The sequence below is a fragment of the Podarcis erhardii genome (assembly GCF_964252035.2).
Source record: "Podarcis erhardii genome assembly, chromosome: 4".
NCBI lineage: Eukaryota > Metazoa > Chordata > Lepidosauria > Squamata > Lacertidae > Podarcis > Podarcis erhardii.
Window position 1 is genome coordinate 43,374,680 of NC_138508.1, and position 21,580 is coordinate 43,396,259.

General features: G+C 42.0%; 2 protein-coding genes across 2 annotated transcripts in view; one reads left to right on the forward strand and one right to left on the reverse strand.

Annotated features, from left to right (window-relative positions):
- The window catches only part of POGLUT1 (protein O-glucosyltransferase 1), a 366,888-nt gene that overhangs the window by 243,623 nt on the left and 101,685 nt on the right, over positions 1–21,580 (reverse strand). The gene's annotated exons all lie outside the window — the stretch shown is intronic.
- On the forward strand, positions 9,689–21,507 carry GPR89B (G protein-coupled receptor 89B). The gene is made up of 14 exons (XM_081858505.1): positions 9,689–9,889; positions 11,747–11,806; positions 12,718–12,821; positions 12,998–13,104; positions 13,234–13,335; positions 14,102–14,222; positions 14,713–14,793; positions 15,964–16,073; positions 17,039–17,127; positions 17,926–18,018; positions 18,411–18,506; positions 19,027–19,116; positions 19,739–19,804; positions 19,911–21,507. Exons 1-14 carry the CDS (start codon positions 9,848–9,850, stop codon positions 20,115–20,117), a joined length of 1,368 nt encoding a protein of 455 aa, XP_081714631.1. The 5' UTR covers positions 9,689–9,847; the 3' UTR covers positions 20,118–21,507.

Here is a 21,580-nt window from a genome sequence, read left to right on the forward strand (position 1 = left end):
TGTTCCCACCTCCCACAAATTACAACCGCCCCCACAACTCCCTCCTGCCAAATCAACTCAACAGCTCAGTCCTAACTTTTACAGTGTGTGTTATGCTGCATTGTGGCTCCTTACTACAATGCTGGGATAACATGAGAAGAGCCTCTGCTAATGCAGAGTCCTCCTCACAACCGTGTCACTCCAGTTGTATAGTATATAGGCTTCTCAGACACCACAAAGGTAACAGATATGGGGTTGTATAACATTGTTATGTATTGTATATTATAGTACTGCCTCTAGCAATACCTAGCTGCACATCCTATTGGGCTCAATGGCAAAATACCACTGTCTTTTATTAGATTGAGATTGTGTTGTTTGATGGTAATGCCTTTTTTTGTTTGTAATTTAGCTGGTGGCTAATTGTATGTAACCCTAACAACAGAGTTGGGAAACTTGTGGCCCTCAAGATGTTTAGTTGGACTACAACCCCCATCATCCCTTACCATTGGCAATGCTACCTGGGGCTGATGGGAATTGAAGTCTAATGAAACCCAAAGCAACACAGGTTCCCTATCCCTGTCTAACAAGATTTCTAGCCAGTGGTGAATGAAAGGCATTTATTGTGGCATGAAAGTTACATCCCCCCCAATACATTACTGCGCTTTCCCCTATCGTTGAAGTGCTGGTAGCATACTTCCTACTGTGCAGACTGCATGGTCTACTCTTATTGTCCTGGTTATTCTGGTTCTTGCAGTCTGAACCTATGTAGGACCACTGCAGAATGAAGCTGGTTGGATGTACCTTAGATAGACATGTGTCTCTATTCTAAACCACAATGAAGTGATAAGAATATAAGACAAGGGCCTTGTTGCAGCAGACCAAAGTTTACCGCTGGGTCATCAACAGTGACCTACCAGATGCTCCTGAATAGTTCAGGTGGAGTACTGTAGCAAGGCAATAAGTGTATTTGGCATTAAAACCCACCTGTATCATCAAAGAAATTCAAAGACTTTGGGTGGAGTTCAATTAGTGCCTTTGTGATCATGGACAGGCTTTAGAGCAGGCATAGGCAAACTCTGGCCCTCCAGAAGTTTGGGACTACAATTCCCATCATCCCTGACCACTGGTTCTGTTAGCTAGGGATGATGGGAATTGTAGTCCCAAACATCTGGAGGGCTGGAGTTTGCCTATGCCTGCTTTAGAGCCAGCAGATACATCTGCTAAAGCAGCCTTTCTCAACCTGTGGGTCCCCGGATGTACAACTCCCATCACCCCTAGCTAGCAAGGCCAGAGCTCAGGGATGATGGGAGTTGTAGTCCAACAACATCTGGGGACCCACAGGTTGAGAACTGCTGCAAGAGGAGGGGAGGTAATTTTGGCCAATTCCCCCTGCAGTCTCTCACTACTTTCTGTCTCTTTTAGAGGGTCCTCTCAACTCTCTAGAGCTAATTTTCAGGGGGTCTTGGAGCTCTAGGGGCTATCCACATGCAAAACACAGCTCCTCTACAATTAATGGAGGCATCTACTGGGTCAAAACCAGCAACTGGATCTCACTCGTTAAAAAGTCTGTTTCGTTAAACAGGGTGCCCATCTCTAGTGTTGAAAATGTCCACCGCATTCTAGCTAGCCTGAGAACTACAACAAATCTCTTGTAGGCTTGGGCAAAATACAACTTGCATATATCGTGTGTTGCAAGTCAAATATTTTTAAGAGGATGGAGACTAATAACAGAAATGTGCAGGTATGCATTTTCATTGGCGCTGCTTTTTCAGTCCTCAGTAGCTCAGCAAATTCTCTCCAGTTTGAAACAATGCAAAGGGCTTGCTGCAATGGGAGGTGTAATCCAGTTCAGAAAATCCCTTTAGCATAAACTGCCAACACCCAGAATGGGCCCCATAGAATTTTTCATAAGATTTGAGGGCTGTTAGCATCTAATTCAGAGGTCAACTGAAGTCAGGGATTTTTTTCTGCATTCATTCCCATGGTTTGGGATCAGGCTTTTAATCCTAACCAAATTCCAATGTATTTTGTTCCCCTATAGAAATCTCCCTTTACAGTTTCAATTGTCTGCTATTGGGGTGGTGGCATCATTTGCTGTCTTACACTTCTCAGCACTGGTCCTGTACTTTGTTTAAATGACTGCCCCAATCCTGTTATAGCATTATGTTATTAAAATGGTGTTGAAGTCTTTAGTAATAGGGGAGGGGGGTGGAAATCAGAATAAAACTGTTGAGTTTTGGATTTTTGTTTAAATGAAAGACTGAATGTCGAACACATTTTAGAAATATGATATTCTAACAAGAAGTCATTTGGATCAGAACAAGGGTCTATCTAGTCCAGAATCTTGCTTCTAAGAGTGACTCAGAAAGTAAGTAAGGCAGATGACATTCTAATTTCTTACAACTGATATAAAAATGATTTGCCATGATAATGAAGAAGACAAATGTTAGGGCTGGTTCACACAGAGATCAAAAACAGGAAGAATAACGATATGATATACAAAATAAAAAGAACTCCAAGTGACTAGTTTCATCCCTAAAAGGGAAATAATTTTGGTCAGAACATGAGAAAGCGGGTGGCTTATTGGCAAATTGTACTCATTTAATAAGCAACCCACTATGTTGGTGCCTAAGTTAAAGAGACAATAAGTTTTTAAGAATTAATAATAGAAGATGATATCATTCTATGTGTGTTTTATGTGTTCTTCCTTTTTAATAACTTATACTGTTTTTATATGGTTTTGATTGAGTTCTTTTTTTTGTAATTTGTCTTTTGCAAATTGTTTTTGGTGAAAATTGTGAATAAAGATTGAACTGAACCCATAGTGGCAGAAAACATTATGAAGTGTCCTGAGCTAAACCACATCCTGCTCTCTACCCTTGTGGGAAATACAGCTGTAAGGGTGGCAAAGATGTTAAAGGGCCCGGAGGCCAAAGAGAGGTTGAAGGATTTGGGGATGTTTAGCCCAGAGACCAACCATTAAGAGGTGTTAGATATCTTCAAACACAATGGTGCCAATTGGTTTTCTATTGCCGCAGGGAGTTGGATTCAAAGCAATGGGTCCAAATGGCAAGGAAACAGGATTCAGAGCCAGCCATAATCACCAGAACCATCAACTGTTTACGTCTCTCAAGAAGATACTGTACAAATTGGACCTCTAATCTGATTCATTACAGTAATATGTTTATACTAGTCAAAGCCTTCAAAATATTGTCATTTTAATAATTTTCTATGATAATCATCCAGGGGGCCATATAATTAGTACTATGTGGTAACAATAGTCTTTCTTTCTCTCTCTCTCTCTTTTAGCAGTTCTGTTTGCCAGTTGACAATGCACTTTTGAAAACAGAATATCCAAAGAGGTTTGTGATGAGCACAAGGACCTACTGTTAGAAAAAGCATACTGGTGTACTTTGTGAAAGTTATTCCTAAAATGACTGTTGTCTTGATTCATCGTGGCCGATGTGCAATTGGCAATGGGCTCTGGAAGACTTGCAGCATTGTCCCAACATAGTTTGCTGCACTGAGCAAAGCTATTTATTATTATTATTTATTATTAACCTGAAGAATCCATATTAATTTAGGCAGGGGCGTAACTAGCTGCTCTGGCCCCCAGAGCGGCGGGGGCGGGGCGAGCCGCCCACAGGGGTGCTGCGGTGATCCGCCCGGGGGGGGGGGGCGGTGTGGCGAGCTACCCATGGAGTCCTCCTGGCGGATGCAAGTCCCACGCTGCCGTTTTAGGCAGCGCGGGGCCCCGAGCCACTGCGTCACTCCCAAGAGAGATGCATGGCTCGGGCATGCTGCAGGCCAGGCCCCGTGGTAAGTGCTGTCCCCCCCACCCGCGGTGTGCCATTTTGTCACCCCCTCAGGGATGCCACCTAGGGTGGACCACACCCCGCTTCCTATGCCCCTGAATTTAGGCAAAGTGCTGCTAAAGATATCTGCACGTCTGTGAAGAAGACACATTTGTCCTTAAATCTGCATGTGTGTTTGAAAATGCATATGGTTCAGAAATATCTATTTTTTATTTTAATATGCCCTTAAAAATAGGGTTGAACAATCTGGTGGAGTGTTTTCTTGTGGATGTGAAAAGTTAAGTCTTAGGGTACCGTATTTTTTGTCCCATAGGACGCTCCGTCCCATAGGACGCACCTAGTTTTTTTGGGGGGAAATAAAGGGGGGGGGGAAATTCCCTTTATTTCCCCCCCAAAACCAGGTCGGGAAACAGCGGGATGGCGGCGCTGCACCTCCCCGCTGTCCCCCGAGCTTGTGGGGCTGGCCGATGTCTGCCTGGTGCGAGGGGCGCTCTGCTTCAGGGCGCCTCCCACGCTGGGCGGCAGGCTGCTATCCGCAGCGCGGGGAGCCCTGCGGGAACTCCCGCGGGCTCCCCAGGCTTGCTGATAGCTTCCTGAAGCCTGGAGAGCGAGAGGGGTCGGTGTGCACCGACCCCTCTCGCTCTCCAAGCTTCAGCGAAAGCCTGTATTCGCCCCATAGGACGCACACAGATTTCTCCTTCATTTTTGGAGGGGAAAAAGTGCGTCCTATAGGGCGAAAAATATGGTACTTCCAGGCTTGATATTGCAAATGGCTAATTCAGATATTTTTTTGCCCCATTAGCTTCCACACATTCCCATTCCCCCACATTTATAATATTCATTGCTATTCTGTCACGTGCGATCCATAGCAGTGGGCAAAGCTCGTCAGAATGTATCTGTGTCCTTTGGAAGGGGGCACTGCAAAACAACTGTTAAAGCAGGATGATGTGTGGATGAGCAAGTACAAATCCACTTCAAATGTCGTATTAATGCACCTCCACAAACACCTGCAACAATACAGCAGTTTGGATGGGGCCTAAATCTACTTGGGCATAGGTTGTGTGCATCTAGGCGCTGAAGGTACAACAGATCCTTTAATGGCTGTGTTGTAGCTTTTATCACTGGCACCAATGCTTGGAATGGCTAGGCAGTTTGAAGACACACTGATGATTCAGTTGTTTGTGCCACCTTTCAGGAACTGATCTTGAGAAAGCAACAGGCAGGATGGATTAACAATCACACTGCAGAAGAAGTGAATTCATTTTATTTTTGGTGCCAAAGTGTACGCTATCTGGACACAACACTGATATCGCATTCAGCTATCCAAATTGCATATGTGTTTCACAGCCTGATGCAGAACAGTACATGGCAACCCCCAGCCTGCAAGGAAATGTGCTACGTACCTAAGGCTGTCCACATCATCTTGGCATGTGTGGCTGAAAATCTCAAAAGCACAGCTAGCCTGCAACAGCTGTCTCAGTTCATCCTCCCCATTAGTCTCTCAAGCAGGCGGGAAGAGAATATAGGGTGTGGACTGAGGTGTACCCCATGGAAGTAACAACAAGCAACACACTCTTACTGGTATTTGCTAGAGGGAGAAGTCATCAAATTAACCCCCCTCCCCGCAATACACACAAAACGAAGGCAACTGGTAGTTTTCCAGATTTTTCGTGTACGCTAACAATATATTAAGTGTACGTTTAAGTTCTTTTCCAAATTCTGTTACTTTCTTGGAGTGTGGCTTCCCTATTGACTCTCATGTTGCCACACCGCTGATTTCATTTGTGAAGAAACAAAAATGGAATATGATTATTGCTCATTTATATTGGGGGAGGGTGGAAAACTCTAGGAAATGACCCTGGACAACTTTGAAATGCACTAAAATTTTCAGCTTCCTACAACTTGCAGTAGTGGGGCTGGGTTACAGTTGAGCTAAACAGGCAAAAGTCTGAGGAGAATGGAAGTTTGGACAATTGTTAAATTATTATGATTCTGGGCACTAGAAAGTTTCTTTCAAACAGTGGAAGATGACCAACTCATCCACTGAGGATTATATCAAACCTAGCTGTGTTTTGGTGAATAGTGGATCCAGGATGGGTGCAACACACTGTGCGACTGAGGCAAATTCCCATCACCATTGCTACTGCCTCATCCCTCCTCCTTGACCTGCTAGTTTTTTCTGAAGACACCCTAAGGCAGAACAGGGTTGGAGGTAATCACTGCCTGAGGCAAGTGCCTTATTCTGCCTTATTATAGAACCAGCTCTAATTGTGAGTGCAATAAAATGATTGCTATATTAGGTGTTCCCAGTAAATGAAGTGAATATGAGCTCCAAAATTAGGCAAATGAATGAGTCATTTCTATAGCACTGTAATGTTCAAATTTCTTTATAGCCTTTATCTCATTCCTCTCCAGAATGTGATATTGATCGTTATTATTCCAAGTTCACAGAAAGCAAACTGAAAATTGCAATCAAGTGATTTGATGTTCAAGCAGGGCTACTGAACTTAGGCTCCTTGGGTCAAATCCCAATGTACCATCCAATGTACCATCCACATTAGTTCTATATTACATTGCTGTGCGCAGCAGGTGAATTTCATGGGCTATAGAGTGAGTTTATACAAGGTCTGTACAACGATCCCAGACTCCCATCATTCACTTTCTTACTGAACATGCAGTTTTACATTTAAAAATAGACCATATTTGATGCCGGAAAAGCAGCAATGTTGCTGTTCACAGACAAAGCTGCCTTTCAGAGTCATGACAGAGAATAATCCCAATGTGAGCTCTTCTTTGTTTGATAAAACAGGCACATAAATGAAAATGCTGGTCTCTTCAGCAACTCTGCTCCATAGAGGGTAGGTAAGGGGGCTTGATGATGAAAGTTTTTGGTGCACACAGATTCTATCAGTTAAACCTGTTCAGATCCATGGGACCCAACAGGACAAGAGAAATCACTTTATATCATCTTAACTGTTCTAGATTTTAGGTGGTAAGGGCCACTTATGTAGGACGCTCAATTGCTTTCCAATAATTAAATGCTTTTATTTTCACTGGTAAAGCGATACTGAGAAAATAACATTCATATTTCTCCACAAAACATTTTGCATTTTCACAGCAGTGTTGTATATTCATGAACATGGTAAGTCAGAAAACTTGTGATTACTTCTGTGCAATCTGTTTAGGTCACTCAGTCTTTGTATTAAGAGTTTGGTTTTTTTACAACTACAGAAGTGCAATTTTGAAAAGTGTTTTTAGAATCATTATTTATATGTTTAAAAATTTAAAGACACAGATTTTATCTTTTTTTTGATGTTTCAGTGTTATTGATTAGTTTGTATTGATACAATTGTCTTGAGGCCTAATAACAGCTGGAAGTTTGTTTAATATCCTGGCTTGTTGTGAAGCTTGTAACCAGTTTCCCAGTTGGGATGTAATGGAAAGCTATGGTTAAGCTTGCTGGTTTAACTGGTTGGATTGTGAAGGGAAGAGTTGAAGGCTGTGTGCATGGGACAAAAGAGTTGCCAATATCTTAGTTTATAATTTATATTTGGGTTTATTTGGGGCAGAGCATTTGCCTACTTGCATATTAAAATCCCATGGTGCCATCAGATGAACAGATTACAGCAACCTTCTCCTCCGACTGGATTTTCCCTTGGGAAATGCCCTAATTCTTGGGCTTTCAGCAGTGTTCCATGTGCATGAATTCTATTACAGAGAGCAAAGAATGTTTATGACAGAAACGAAGATTTCAAGAATTATTATCAAGACACCTCCAAAATCAGAATGCAATCTAGACTAGATATTAAAAGGACCAGCAAATTTTTGTTGTGATTGATGACATCTATGCTATAAACAACTTCACAATGGTTGTGAGCCTCTATTTTCAAAGAAAAACAAGGAAATGCACTTGGAAAAGTTTGACAGTGTAGTCAATCTTTAATTTCAAAGCCCCATATTTAGTCCTGTTTCTCAAGTACTTTCCCCTTTTTAAGACATTGCTTTCTTCTTTTGTGTAAAGGCAAAGAACAATTAACTTGAGCCAATTCTGTGAGGTTCCAACAGCCCACTCTGAAAACCCCATTCATCTTTACAACAACCTATTAAGACAGGGGTGGTGAACTAGATCCAGCCAGCAGGCCAGATCCTAGGTTCTTCCAAATCCAGGCTACCACTTCGACAGTCGGGTGATAAATTATTCCTCTGTGGTGTGGCAAGTCGCACTAGAAAAGAAAATCCAAGCTAAGTGAGCCTTGAAGCTACAGCCGATAAAATGACAGGCAGTGACTTTAGCCCTGCTTTCAACAGGCATCCTTCCTAAGGAACTCAGAAGCACAGCCAGTCCCAGTAGCTTTATTCTCACCACAGATCAGCAGTGACAGCAAACCTCCTTTCCCAATACACAACCAGGAGTGCACTTTAAGGCTCCCAACTGCACATTAGCAGCCGCATCTCTACCTGCCCCACACCTGAAATTAGGTCTGCAGGCTGGCGGTTCCCCCCTGATTTAAGATAATGCATTTATCCAATTGCAAATACAGATGTAGTATTGAGGCTGAAAAGGGAGCATAGTGCAACTTAAATAATTGATTTAAGCAGATAATCAGGCTGTGAGAATTTTAAACAAACCACAAAGAGCTGACAGATTTACCCCTTTTCAAGTCTAATCTGTGCAGTACACAAACTCCCTCACCCACCTTGATCTGTCACATATAAATACATCCACTTCTCAGGTATGCTAGCAGCTAGCCAATGTGCACATAAAGCCCGGTACAAGAAGTTTGCACTTCACCCGGGTATTCGATTTCTGGTTTGCGAAGGCCGGCAGCCCCGCTGCCTGCACTCTGTATAAATCGGGCCTTTGTTCAAACCAGCCTTTACTTAATGATCACCCCGGGACACCTTGAATAAAATCTCCAAATAAATTGCACGACAGCACATTTTCTTTTCAGATAGGAGCAGGTGCATTAAAAAAAAAAAACAGCAAGCAAGCGGCATAAAATGAGGTTACACAGGAGTCAAAAACAATCGGCAGATAGATTTGCAGAGTCCCTTTTGTTAACCGGAACCCCAGTTGCTGGAGAAGCCCGCCGGGTGCCGTCCCTTAAGGCGCCTCCAGCGACCCGAGCACTCCCAGCTGAAAGGGAGCCGCCGTCGCCCCACGGGCGTAGCCAAAGCGGGTGGGACAGGGAGGGGCAGCTGCCCCACCCCTAAATCCATAAAAGTACGTAGCTAACTTAAGGTAATGCTCCCCGCCAACAAAAATCCTGCCGTCGCCCCTGCCTCGCCCTCCTCTCAGCCTTTGCACGCCTCGCCTCTTCCGCTCCGTCCTCCTGATCCCCCCAAGCCTCGCCTCTATGGGACTCGCGCAAGTTTAATACCGGAAATGCAGGTTATGTGAGCGGCTCTAGTTTCCTATCTCTTAAGGTCCCAGCTATAAACATGTGTGTGTGTGTGTGTGTATATATATCTATAGCATGTATAGATGTATGGTGGATGTCTCTATATATTTAGACCCTAGTTTGCCTTTCTTCTCCTGGGTTGCAAATGAGAGTTACCCATAGAAAACAACGGAATGCTCTCCATATATTAAAAAATAAATATATAAAACCATTTTCTGTAATATTTGCTATTGGGCAGAAGCGTGTTCCGCTTTTCCGAAGGCGGCAGCAGCAGCAGCACCACCACCACCACAGGCCGTTCATGCTTTCCTCCAGTAGGTTAGATCTACAGAAATTTCGTTTTATTTTATTTTAGGTGGTTGGGGAAGCCACATAAAGAAACCGGGAAGTTCCATCTCCAGAAAAGGCTATGAGCTATTCTTCTCATTTCCTATCTCTATGTCCTATGACTCCGTGGCCCCGCCTCCCCGATCGTGGCGCCCGGTAATGAGGCAGCGGAAAGGGGGCGGGGCCAAGCCGAGGTGCTCTGAGCTGACGCTCACGGGCCCGACTGAGTAAGGGGAGAAGTGGCGGTTGGGACTCGGGGAGGGGGAGAGGTTGAGTGTGTGAGAGAGGCGCATCTCTCCCCTTCGGGAGGGGTTTCTCTCCACTATGAGCTTCCTGATTGACTCCAGCATCATGGTCGTATCTCAGGTAACGAGGCCCCCGCTCCTTCCCTCTTTCTCCCCCCCCCCCCCACGCAGCCACAGCTATGTCACCCCCCCCCCCCGAAAAAGGAGTTGGAACTTCCTAGTCTCCGCATCCCACTTAAGCTCGGCAGAACGAGGCGATAGGAAGGTGGACGGGACCACTTCCGGCTGCAGGTGGAGGAAGATGGACTGTACCATTTTTGAAAGTAGCTTCCAGCAGCTTCAATATGATAAAAAGGAAAAAAGAGAGACAAGCCCGGTGGCACAGAAGGGATTGGGCTGGGTTGGAACTTCTCTGCTTGCAGAGCTCTCTCTTTCCAGATTTTTCACTTGCCGGAACCTCCAGGAGCAATGACATTTACCTGTACTCTGAAGAGGTGCACCTGTTCTGCTAGCTCATTGTGCAGCATCTGTAGACTAGGGCTCTGCCAGCTTATGCCAAAATAGAGTGGGAGGTGGGCTAGGGCCCTCCCACCTTATCATGTGGCGAGTGCTCTCTCTGTCTCTCCCTCCCTGCCAACTGCAAGCTTTCAACTTGTTTCCCATGTTTGTTAAAGGGGATGCTGCATTTCCGAAGTAGCTTATGGGGTCCATTTTTATCCATGGCTCTTCAGATTGCTTGTGGCATACTTGGTTTGTGGTATTATTATAAATTAAACTGCCTACTTGCTTGTTATACCAAAGGGAGTTGCAACTTAAAAACATAAGAAAAAGTAAAAGCACATTGTAACCTTCCCATTTACACAAAAACACATGTGGGTCATGAGCACAGGAAATTCCTTTGTAAGGATGACCATGTTTATATTTGATATCTTGGGTGTCCTAGTGTGTTAGGGTGGATTACAGTTCTTTAAAATAAACGTTTACAAATAGTTCAAAACTCAAGTACTTATGGCCAGACTTTTGTTAGTTTTTTGAAGGATGTTGAAACATAGACGTTTATAATCAGCATTTTCTTAAGTTGTATGCTAGACTTTTAAACTGCTGCAATGCTTTAGTTGGATAATATATGTATTTTAAAAACTGTTTTATGGTGTTGTTATGCAAGCCACTTTGGAAGAGATTTGTCTTGAAAGGTGGCATAAACAAATACAATAGGATTGTATTGTCAGTGTTCTAATGACACATACTTCCAGAAGTTCAAAACCTTGAATAAAAAGTATATTGATTCCCACTCTCTTCTGTTTTTAATATGCCAGAACAAATAGATGAAGTATTGCTGCTATCTTCTCATGTGGCATGGTTTCAGTGTTTGAAACTCCCATTGTTCAAGGTGCATTTTGCAACAGGGAATTTCATTAGCGCGAGCAGTTTCTTATCTCTGTGTGCAGTACTGTGCCTGAGATTTCAGATTAAAACTGTAGAGTGGAAGGAAAGGAGAATGCTTTTCTGGCTCCCCATGTCCAGCTACTCTCTGAAGACTGGAGAAGAGACCCTCTTAAGAATATTATGGGGGTGGGCAGGGGAAGGACACTAGCCCATGTGAAAAATGAACATAATATTTTATCTGCAGTTTATTTTCTTGTTATAAAAAAGCACACCTAGACATTCTGTTGTTGCACCCATAACCTAGGTTTAAGGTGCTATTTAGCTACTAGTTTTCATAATCTCAGTTTCTAACACTGCATGGATTCATATTTTAGAAACCTCTCCCCCCCAAACAAATACTGTTTATTTGTTCTAGGAAGAAACAAATCCCAATCTAGTTACACCACAGTTTAAAAACAACTTTTATTTTAGTGTATCAAATATCTTACTTTGAAAGCAGAAATATACTTGCATGTACTAAGAAATTTTAAGATTTCAGAATTTTGAAACGGCAAAATTTGAAACCGTTAACTGCCCTTCTGTCCCTCTGCAGGTGCTGTTCTTTGGATTTGGGTGGCTGTTCTTCATGCGTCGGCTCTTCAAAGATTATGAGGTGGGGACCATCAACTGTAACTTTATTGTGACCTGAAAGTGAAGCTGCCAATATAGGAAGATATAAAGTTGAGTTCAAATAATTTAGGAAACAATCCTGAAGCAGGTGTCAGTGGATCTGCAGGATCCTAAGCATCCTTGTTCTCCTGAAATGTCCCCAAACTGGCTGCAAAATTCTGCCATCCCTGGATTTATTTTCTCCTATAGTGGTCAATGAGGGAAACCTTACAGAAACTGACCATGACAGGAAGAATAAGAAAAAGCCTGTCCCTCCACCTTCTGCCCTGGCTGGCAGTTTCTCTGCTGGGAATCTCACTCCTTCAGATTGTTATACCATCTTATACCTGCTTACTTGAAAAGAAGCCCTCTTGAACTCAGGGGCTTACTTAGGAAGCCACCTTATACCAATCCAGATGTTAACAAATGACAACTCCCATCAGCCTCAGCAGGCATCGACAGTGGCTAGGGATGATGGGAGTTGTAGTTCAGCAAGAACTGGAGGGCCAAAGGCTCCTCACACCTGCTCTACTAAGGGCATAAGCCTAAGCACATTCATTTGAGTACAAACCTCATTGAGATATAGTTGTGAGTAGTTATGCATTGGAGTGGACTTTAGGACTCCTTAGTGTTATGTTTGTTTGATCAGTTGTCATAAAACACAGTTTAGAGTTAATTTGCTTACAATTTTAAAAAGGTTTTCTGCATTTAATCAGATGTCAGAGAAAATAGTTACAGGAGGTGAAATAATTATCTGTTAACCTATCAATAAAGGCTTATTTGAGAACTTGGGTATAGGTCCCATTATATGTTTACATCTTAAAGCACTGACATTTTCTTTCCACTCAGAAATAAATGTCAAATACTTTGCTTGTGGAAGTGACTTCTGTTTCTGCTCTACTGGCTTTATTACAGGTGCGGCAGTATGTTGTACAGGTTGTCTTCTCTGTCACCTTTGCGTTTTCCTGCACCATGTTTGAACTTATCATTTTTGAGATACTAGGGGTCCTAAACAGCAGGTAAGCATAGCAGCTAATGTTAGAATGTTTCAGAAGGACTGTCACCTTAATGCCTTTGATGGGCTTATTTATTTGTTTCGTTCTGGTCCTGTCAAGTTATAAATGATTAAGAATGATTTTAAAATTTCCTCTGTGGTGATGATCTGGTAGTGAACAGCCCTTCTTTTATTTTCCAGCTCTAGGTATTTTCACTGGAAGTTGAACCTCTGTGTGATTTTGCTTGTCCTTGTATTCATGGTTCCCTTTTACATCGGCTACTTTGTTGTGAGCAACATCCGATTGTGTAAGTTTGCATGTGCTTCAAAACACTATAGTGGCCCAAGCGCTTTAGGTTGCCAGCCAAAGTAACACTTGTCATTCCAAATAGATAACGACCTTAATAATTTTTGACTTTCTTTGTTATTAATTTTAGTGCACAGACACAGACTGCTTTTTGCCTGTGTTGTCTGGCTAACATTCATGTATTTCTTCTGGAAACTGGGGGATCCATTTCCTATCCTCAGTCCAAAACATGGTGAGTTTCATACAACATTTCAGTTCATTGTCTGCTGCTTATGAGCTCCCTGAAGTGAATCACTGTGTGTAGCGTGCAGTATCTGTACATAGCATACCTGACTATTTATGCTTGATCTGTGCTGACAGAAGGGACCCTCATGTTTAATGGTATTGTGGGGAAAAGTCAGGATCTCTGAATTAATGAGTGGTTTTTGTTGACACTTGATAGATCAGATACTCATACCACACAATCCAGTGCATATTTACTCATAGATCTCTTTCTTAGACTGCGGTTCTAACTATGTTTACTCAAAAGTAAGACCTGTTGAATTCAGTGGGGCTTACTTCCAGGTGAGTGGGGTTAGGACTGCAGCCTTGGATGCTGCTTATGTCACCAGGATCTTTGTTAGCCCTCTAAAGTTGCAACAGACACCTGCAATCACATGCTCGTTTTGTAAAAATAGTAAGTCCTGAGGAAATCCTGACCTATAAAATTTATTATTTCTAGAAAGAATTTTTCAGCACATGGTGGGTCCTTCAGAAATTGAGTATTCCTGTATTCCTTTGCTTATCGCAAGAGGTGTATTAGATGGCACAACATTTTTTCTAGTATCCTTACAGAAGAGTATTCACATCGCTTTGGAATTATGCCAGTAGATGCTAAATAACTGAAGTTATGCTAGGAATTTTAGAACAAAATGATTTGTGCAAATGTAACTATGGTGCTTTTCTGTATTCTCGAGAACATAGTGACAGAATTAACTTAATATTTTCTTTTCTGTTAGGAATTCTATCCATAGAACAACTCATCAGTCGAGTGGGAGTGATTGGGGTGACCCTCATGGCTCTACTTTCGGGGTTTGGTGCAGTCAATTGCCCATACACTTATATGTCTTATTTTCTCAGGTAAATGGTGTTTCCTGATTTTTTTTCCCTCAGCGCCAAGTTTTCAGAAATGCCTCCTCAGAGTTGGTAGTTCCACCCCCATCCCCTCTGTGGGATGCTGATTCTAGCATTATACGTGCAGTCTTTTTATTGACCCTGTCTAGAATATGAGTACAGTGGTACCTTGGGTTACAGACGCTTCAGGTTATGCGTTTTCAGGTTGCGCACCGCACCAAACCCGGAAGTACCAGAATGGGTTACTTTCAGGTTTCGACGCTTGCGCATGCGCAGAAGCGCTGAATCGCAACCCACACTTGTGCAGACGCTGCACTGCAGGTTGCGAATGTGCCTCCCGCACAGATCACGTTCGCAACCCGAGGTTCTACTGTATTATGCTCCACTGGAACTGGGTTAAGAGGAGTGGCTCAAAATTGGGGAAGCTTTGGGTTGGACATTACTATTATTGGAAGTCAGAACCATATCAATAGGTTTGTATGGGTGTCTGTTACAGGAACGTGACAGATGCAGACATTCTAGCTCTGGAGCGCCGTCTCCTCCAAACCATGGACATGATCATCAGCAAGAAGAAAAGGTGAGACCAACTACAGCAGGAAATCCTTTTACTTCTTTTGAAGTAACTTCATTACACAAACTTGCCAGTTCATGGATGATTTCTGTCGTTTAGAGGATCAGAGAATAACGGAGCTAAAATAGTTAAAAAACTGATGAACCGGATGGAATGAGTTTGTTTAAAATATTCTTATACTAGCTCTTTATTATTATTTTTTAAAAAAAACATGAGGCGGTTAACAAAAATACAACTTATTAAAATTGTGATAAAGCAAAAATATAAGAGCTCTACAAAAATAAAAACCAATATAAAACAACCCATAGCAGATATTACAAGGTCACAGGAGGTAGATATTGAAGGCCTGCAAAGGCCTGGGAGAAAAACTCAGTTTTAAGCAATCGCAGAATGAACATAATTGGTCGCTGCTTGCCTTTTACAAGAGAGGTGATGATTCCACAAGTGGGTTCCTCTCCTGACAAAGGGCTTCCATTTTGGCTACTTTGGTCCCCAAACCATGCTGAAATGACTCATATCCATTTCTTCCAAGAGTGCCTTGAGCTGAGCTGCCACCACCCTTGTGTTGTGCCATTAGTTGTGAATTAGATGCCACAGGAAGGGGAGTCAGTTGAAGTGGCCTCTATGTTGTGCCTGTTTCATATGCTCCATGAGGCACCCAAGTTTTGATTTTCATGGGTAGAACTGCCAACTGCATAAATAATACTGATCATGTTTTCAGTAAAGAAGTTTCTATGTTATATTATGATGAATTGTTTCAGGATGACATGAGCTGCACTGATAGATAGCATATAAATGATGACATAAGTAAAATAAACGTAAACTTTGTGAACTAATGCTGTTACTTTAGTAGCTGAAGTCTGCAGAAAAGCTTTGTATTATCTTTATTACCTAGGAGCAAAATAAAATAAATTATTTTAACAGTACCTAATTGTGGAGGCTCCTGACTCTTACCTAATGACATGGAAGTCAGCTACTGATATTGCTTAGGAAATGCATGATTACCACTTTCCTGAATTGTGTTAATATACACTTTTTCAAAAGTTCGTCTGTTACGTTGATAGCAACGTTCTGAATTCCAGAATTTGAAAAATCTAAACTTTGAAATGTGATGATTTGTTTTTGGTTCTAGTTTGTATCTCTCTTTTTTAGCACTTGACTTTTCCTCCCAATCAGGATAGCGATGGTTCACAGAAACATGTTCCAGAGAGGGGAAGTTAACAACAAGCCCACTGGTTTCTGGGGGATGATAAAAAGTGTGGCATCATCTTCACCAGGCAGCGAAAGTATCCTTTATTTCCTTAGTTCTACTTTGGGGAATGGGAAAGGGGGAAACCATAACGGAGCTGAGTTAAGATAAAAGAAAAAGGGGGAATGTAAGGATCCCATTTACTATTGTGCAGATTACAGACTATGCAGAATCCCTTACCTTCCACTCCTTGAGATTAGCATACCTCAGAGTGAACAACCCTTAACTCAAGCCTGAGCACCAGGGCCTGATCTAGTGGGGGCACTTATGCTCATGCCCACTTCTACATAAGTGAGAAAATAAAATAAATTATCATAGATGTTGGCCCTTGGGAAATATGGAACTGGGCATGGATTTAGTTGCGTAGCCTCGATATATCAGTACCATGCATTGTTATCTTCCCTTCTATGTGCCTCCTTGCCTGACTGCAATGACAGTTGTGCTTTTTCCTGTCTGCTGGATATACCCAGTGACATGAGGCAGAAAACACACAGCAACATGATTTTCAGGGGATTGATAAACTGCCTTGGATTAGTATTGCTATATGTATACAGTGGTACCTCAGGTTAAGTACTTAATTTGTTCCGGAGGTCCGTTCTTAACCTGAAATTGTTCTTAACCTGAAGCACCACTTTAGCTAATGGGGTGCTGTTGGTGCCGTGCCGCCGGAGCACGATTTCTGTTCTCATCCTGAAGCAAAGTTCTTAACTCGAGTTACTATTTCTGGGTTAGCAGAGTCTGTAACCTGAAGCGTATGTAACCCGAGGTACCACTGTATTTTAGTATACAACGTGCATCATCAGTTGTAATCCTGCAGGTGGCAGCAGTGTACAGTTTCTGATTTGTAGCCCAGGAGTTAGAAAGTAAAGGACCTGTTATTTCAGAAAATGTCAAGGCTTTTTTTTCATGCGATAGCTCAGGAATGAAAAGGAACATTGAAATATGTATTGTTTTTGGATGGTATTATACATGGTTTTGTCCTTGACAACTGTCATTTACCAGATCTGGCAGTTATTCAGCAGGAGGTAGATGCTTTGGAGGAGCTGAGTCAGCAGCTTTTCTTGGAAACTGCTGACCTGCATGCTACCAAGGTGCAGGCAAAGGGGGACTGTTCTCATGCCTGATGGGTGGGTGAAAGGGAAAAAAGACTTTAGAAATCTACCAGCAAGCGAACACGATACAGGAGACGTAGCTTTATGATACTCTGATAAGTAGCCATTAGCCTTCTCTGGGATCATGTCCCCTAGAGTAAACCACAATTTTATGTTGCATTTGGTTATCCCAGTCTAGATATATTTTTGTTCATATTATTGCTATTTGCAAGTCGTGATCACTTTTTTTAAAAATCTAACTCAAAGTGACTTTTAAAAAGCAACATAAAACTAAAGCAGAGTAAAAGCCCAAAATACATTCATAACACATCCCACTTACTTTAGTAGATAATTCTGCAGATAATTTAAGGCCCATGGCTTAGTGGAAGAGACAAAGTTTTGCCGGGTGCCTAAAAGTAGATAGTGATCAGTGCAGGTGTGCTTCCCTTTATTAATCAAGGCTTCATCAAGTGGTCAATATGTGTGCCTTATTGAAACTTATTGAAAGGGAGAGCATGCATGTTGTTGTAACATTAAGGGCATTCCTGGAAGCTTGGAGACCTGGGCTTATTCTGTTGTGTCACTTGAATTTATACTCTCCAGGGCCTGTGCAAACGTGGCTCTGGCAGCACCTCACAGATTCTTCGTCTGTAAAGGGGCCTGCTTGCTTTTTCTGTTACATGGTCTGTATGAGATGGAAATTGTTTTATTTCATGTTAAGAAACCCATGAGATATGATGTGCTGGTTTTAGAATGCATCTGGATGCCTCCTGAACCTGAACATTTTCTTCTTTGCAGGAGAGGATAGAATACTCTAAAACATTCCAAGGGAAATACTTTAACTTTCTGGGCTACTTTTTCTCAATCTACTGTGTCTGGAAAATTTTTATGGTATGTATCTGTGCCATTGGAATGACAGTTTATATTTTGCAAAGGCTGTGCTTGGAAGGAGAGATTTCTGCATCTTGTAATCTTAATATGTAAATATTATTCAGCAGCTAGAGTTCAGGCAGTTTTTAAAATTGACCTCTCGTTGAATTTCAGTAAGACTGATTTTGAGGCCAGAGTGTGATGTTCATCTTATAACTACATAGTATCACTGGGCAGTATTGCCCCTCTCTCTCTCTCTCTCTCTCTCTCTCTCTCTCTCTCTCTCTCTGTGTGTGTGCTTTGTAGCTTGTTTACCATGCTGGGCAATTTCCTGTAAAAGCAGCGGTGTATGTGTGATGTTTTTAGTGAAGGTAGCTTAAGTAATATGATACTTCTTTCTCTCTCATCAACAGGCAACAATCAATATTGTATTTGACAGAGTTGGAAAGACAGACCCAGTCACACGAGGAATTGAGATAACTGTGAACTATTTGGGGATCCAGTTTGATGTGAGGACTATTTTAAAATCCACCTTCTTTCTTCAGTGTTCCTTTATTCTTATTTTATTCTACTCTGTTCTGAGCTGGATATTAATTCAGTGTGATAACTACTTCTAAAAATCTCTGTAGGTATTGAAGTGAGTGATTCTAAAACTTTAGAAAATTCATATGTATCACTGGGTTTTCAATAGAACTATTCATCTTTAAAATTTAAGTTCCAGTCTTCTGTTTGCCCAGAAGATGGCAGTACTCCTATCTTAGGTACTAGAGAATGCATTGGCCTAGATTAAACACCTATACACCTTTAGTCACTCTAAAAAGAAGTTTAAATCCAGTGTTGTGTACACCAGCCTGGTACGAACTCTTGGTTTATCTGCTATAGGTTTATATGAAAATATTCTTGCTTGAACTTCTCCAGAGAACATTGAATGCATAAACAATATCTGAAAATAAGCAGCCTACTAAATCCATACTCTGTAGATATGAGCATCTCTGTGAGCTTAACTGTTTCCTTTCTGTGTTATTGCAGGTAAAATTCTGGTCTCAGCATATTTCCTTTATCCTTGTTGGAATAATTATTGTCACCTCTATCAGGGGTTTATTGATTACACTCACAAAGGTAGGCCTGTACATAGTCTTATTATATATATAGAGTATAAGCAGAAAAGTGTGCGTTCATCAGAACTTAGCTTTTAAGAATTTTGGGGCAGAACCACACAACACACGCAAACACTAAAGGCAGCACCACAAGGTTGGATCCCCTCCTTCCCCTTACAGCGGTTCTCAACCTGTGGGTCCCCAGATGTTGTTGGACTACAACTCCCATAATCCCTGAGCTCTGGCCTTGCTAGCTAGGGGTGATGGGAGTTGTAGTTCAACAACATCTGAGGACCAACAGGTTGAGAAAGGCTGCGTAGCATGTAGTTCCACCAACCTCATGATTTGTGTTGTCATACTGAGCAACTCTCCCACCCTGAGCCACATTCTTCACTGGTGAAGGCAAGAGAGTGCTCCCAGTGTGTCTTTAACATGGGTATATAAGTGACTGTTGGAATTGGAACCGTTTCTATTGGACAGCTAATGAGTTGTACGGACCATTTTGTTGGTTAGAAAGCCATGACATTATGCAACAGAATAGCCATTTCTACTGTCCCTTGAAATTTAATTAGAATGTTGTACTTAGAACAACATATTGGATTATATATCTATATGTAGATGGTTTTCTGTGTTTTGTCTTCCAGTTTTTCTATGCTATCTCAAGCAGCAAGTCTTCCAATGTCATTGTTCTGTTATTGGCACAAATAATGGTGAGTGTTTTAGCCCCAAATGGTGAACAGCTACTTCTTGCCCACTCTTAGCTATGTAAGCAGCTGGAAATGGGGATGCCTGATGTTTCCTTTCTCTCTTCTGCAGGGGATGTATTTTGTGTCTTCAGTGCTTCTGATTCGAATGAGTATGCCTCCAGAGTATCGCACCATCATTACGGAAGTTCTAGGAGAATTACAGTTTAATTTCTACCACCGCTGGTTTGATGTTATATTTCTGGTCAGTGCTCTCTCCAGCATCCTCTTTCTCTACCTGGCGCATAAGCAGGCTCCTGAAAAGCACATGGCACTCTGAATCCGTCTTGGTTCTTCACTGTGTGATGGACAAAAGCAAAGTATTTGGCATATTGCCATCTTTTTTTTGCGATGGATTATCAGTTCTTTGACAAGAACCAAATATGTCAGCGTAGGCAAAAGGAGAGGCAAGAAATAGCCCCAAGAAACAACCCTTGTGCTATAAGCATGTCCTTGAGTGGAAATAAATCACAAGGAGTGAAAGGGCAGCTCTCTCAAAAGCAGAATGGGAAGAAACAATTCTGTGATGTTTAGTAAGTGTGATTGGCAAGATGTCTGCTTAAATGTCTTAATCTGGAAGTAGTGATTCTGGAACTGAACATCTAAATAAACCAGCTTTTATAACAATTCACAATATTGTTGTGATAATCATACAGACTTTGGAAATGAGTTACTTCTCCGAAGATGGAATGAAGAGTGGTGAATTAACAAGGGTCTGGATATTTCAAAAGCAGCTTTGGGCAGCTTGTGACCAATCAAACTGAATGTTGCTTGCCAGGGTTTTGTTCCTACCCTGTCTAGTGCTGGCATGTCACTGTATCATTAGTGGGCTGTGTAGCCCTCGTCAAAGAAGGTATATCTCAGCCCCTTTGCTGGTTCATTGGATCTTAGCTCAGTCCTTATCCATTTCCATTCCATATTGTAAGGAGAAATGATACCATGCAGAAATTTGATAGCAAATACTCCTATGTATATTACATATATGATGTTTGTTTTCCTCTTTGTGGATCCCAGTGTAACCTAACATACTGCTGATGAAACCTACCTCTTGATTCCAGAATTAGGTGTATCAGAGAAACCCTCCATATGGCTAGGAAGTGGATACTCAGGGCAGTGATAAGGCAGCTCAGTGGGACATGGATTAAAAATGGTCATGTTGTAGTTAGGTAGATTCAAAAGCTCTCTTCTAATATGCATGAACAGACTGAAGAAGGGGCAGAGGAAATGCCTGAAAGAAGCAATTAATAAAGGCCTGCAGCTCCACCCTGTTTCCCCCCCAGCAAGAATGATCTATGAACTTTTTCTCTGCCACTGCTTCTGATGGGGAAACAGTTGCCAGACTTAGTACTGATTGATTTGACTATTGGGACAGCAGCTTCTGTTTATGGAAGAGAACAGGGAACCCTCCACCAAGCAGACTGTATTGGAAACTGAGCAGCAGCGGCTTCTTCTGCCTCCTCCGCACAGCACATGACAGAGAGGGCCGTGGGCTAAAGAGAAAGGTGAAAGACCACCTGATGCAGCAAGGGGGCTGAATGCATGGATGAAGGTTTGGAATTGTAGAAGATTTGGGTGAGGGTTGCTAGAGGAGATCAAGGGATCTACTATATGTGGGAAATAAAAAAAAGGATAGCAAATATAAAAAATGAAATAAAAACCTTAGCCATGTATTTTCATGTGTATACATTTTGCAGTCTAAAGTTGGTTCTCTTTTTTGTTAAGGCACCTTGTTTGACCTCATCT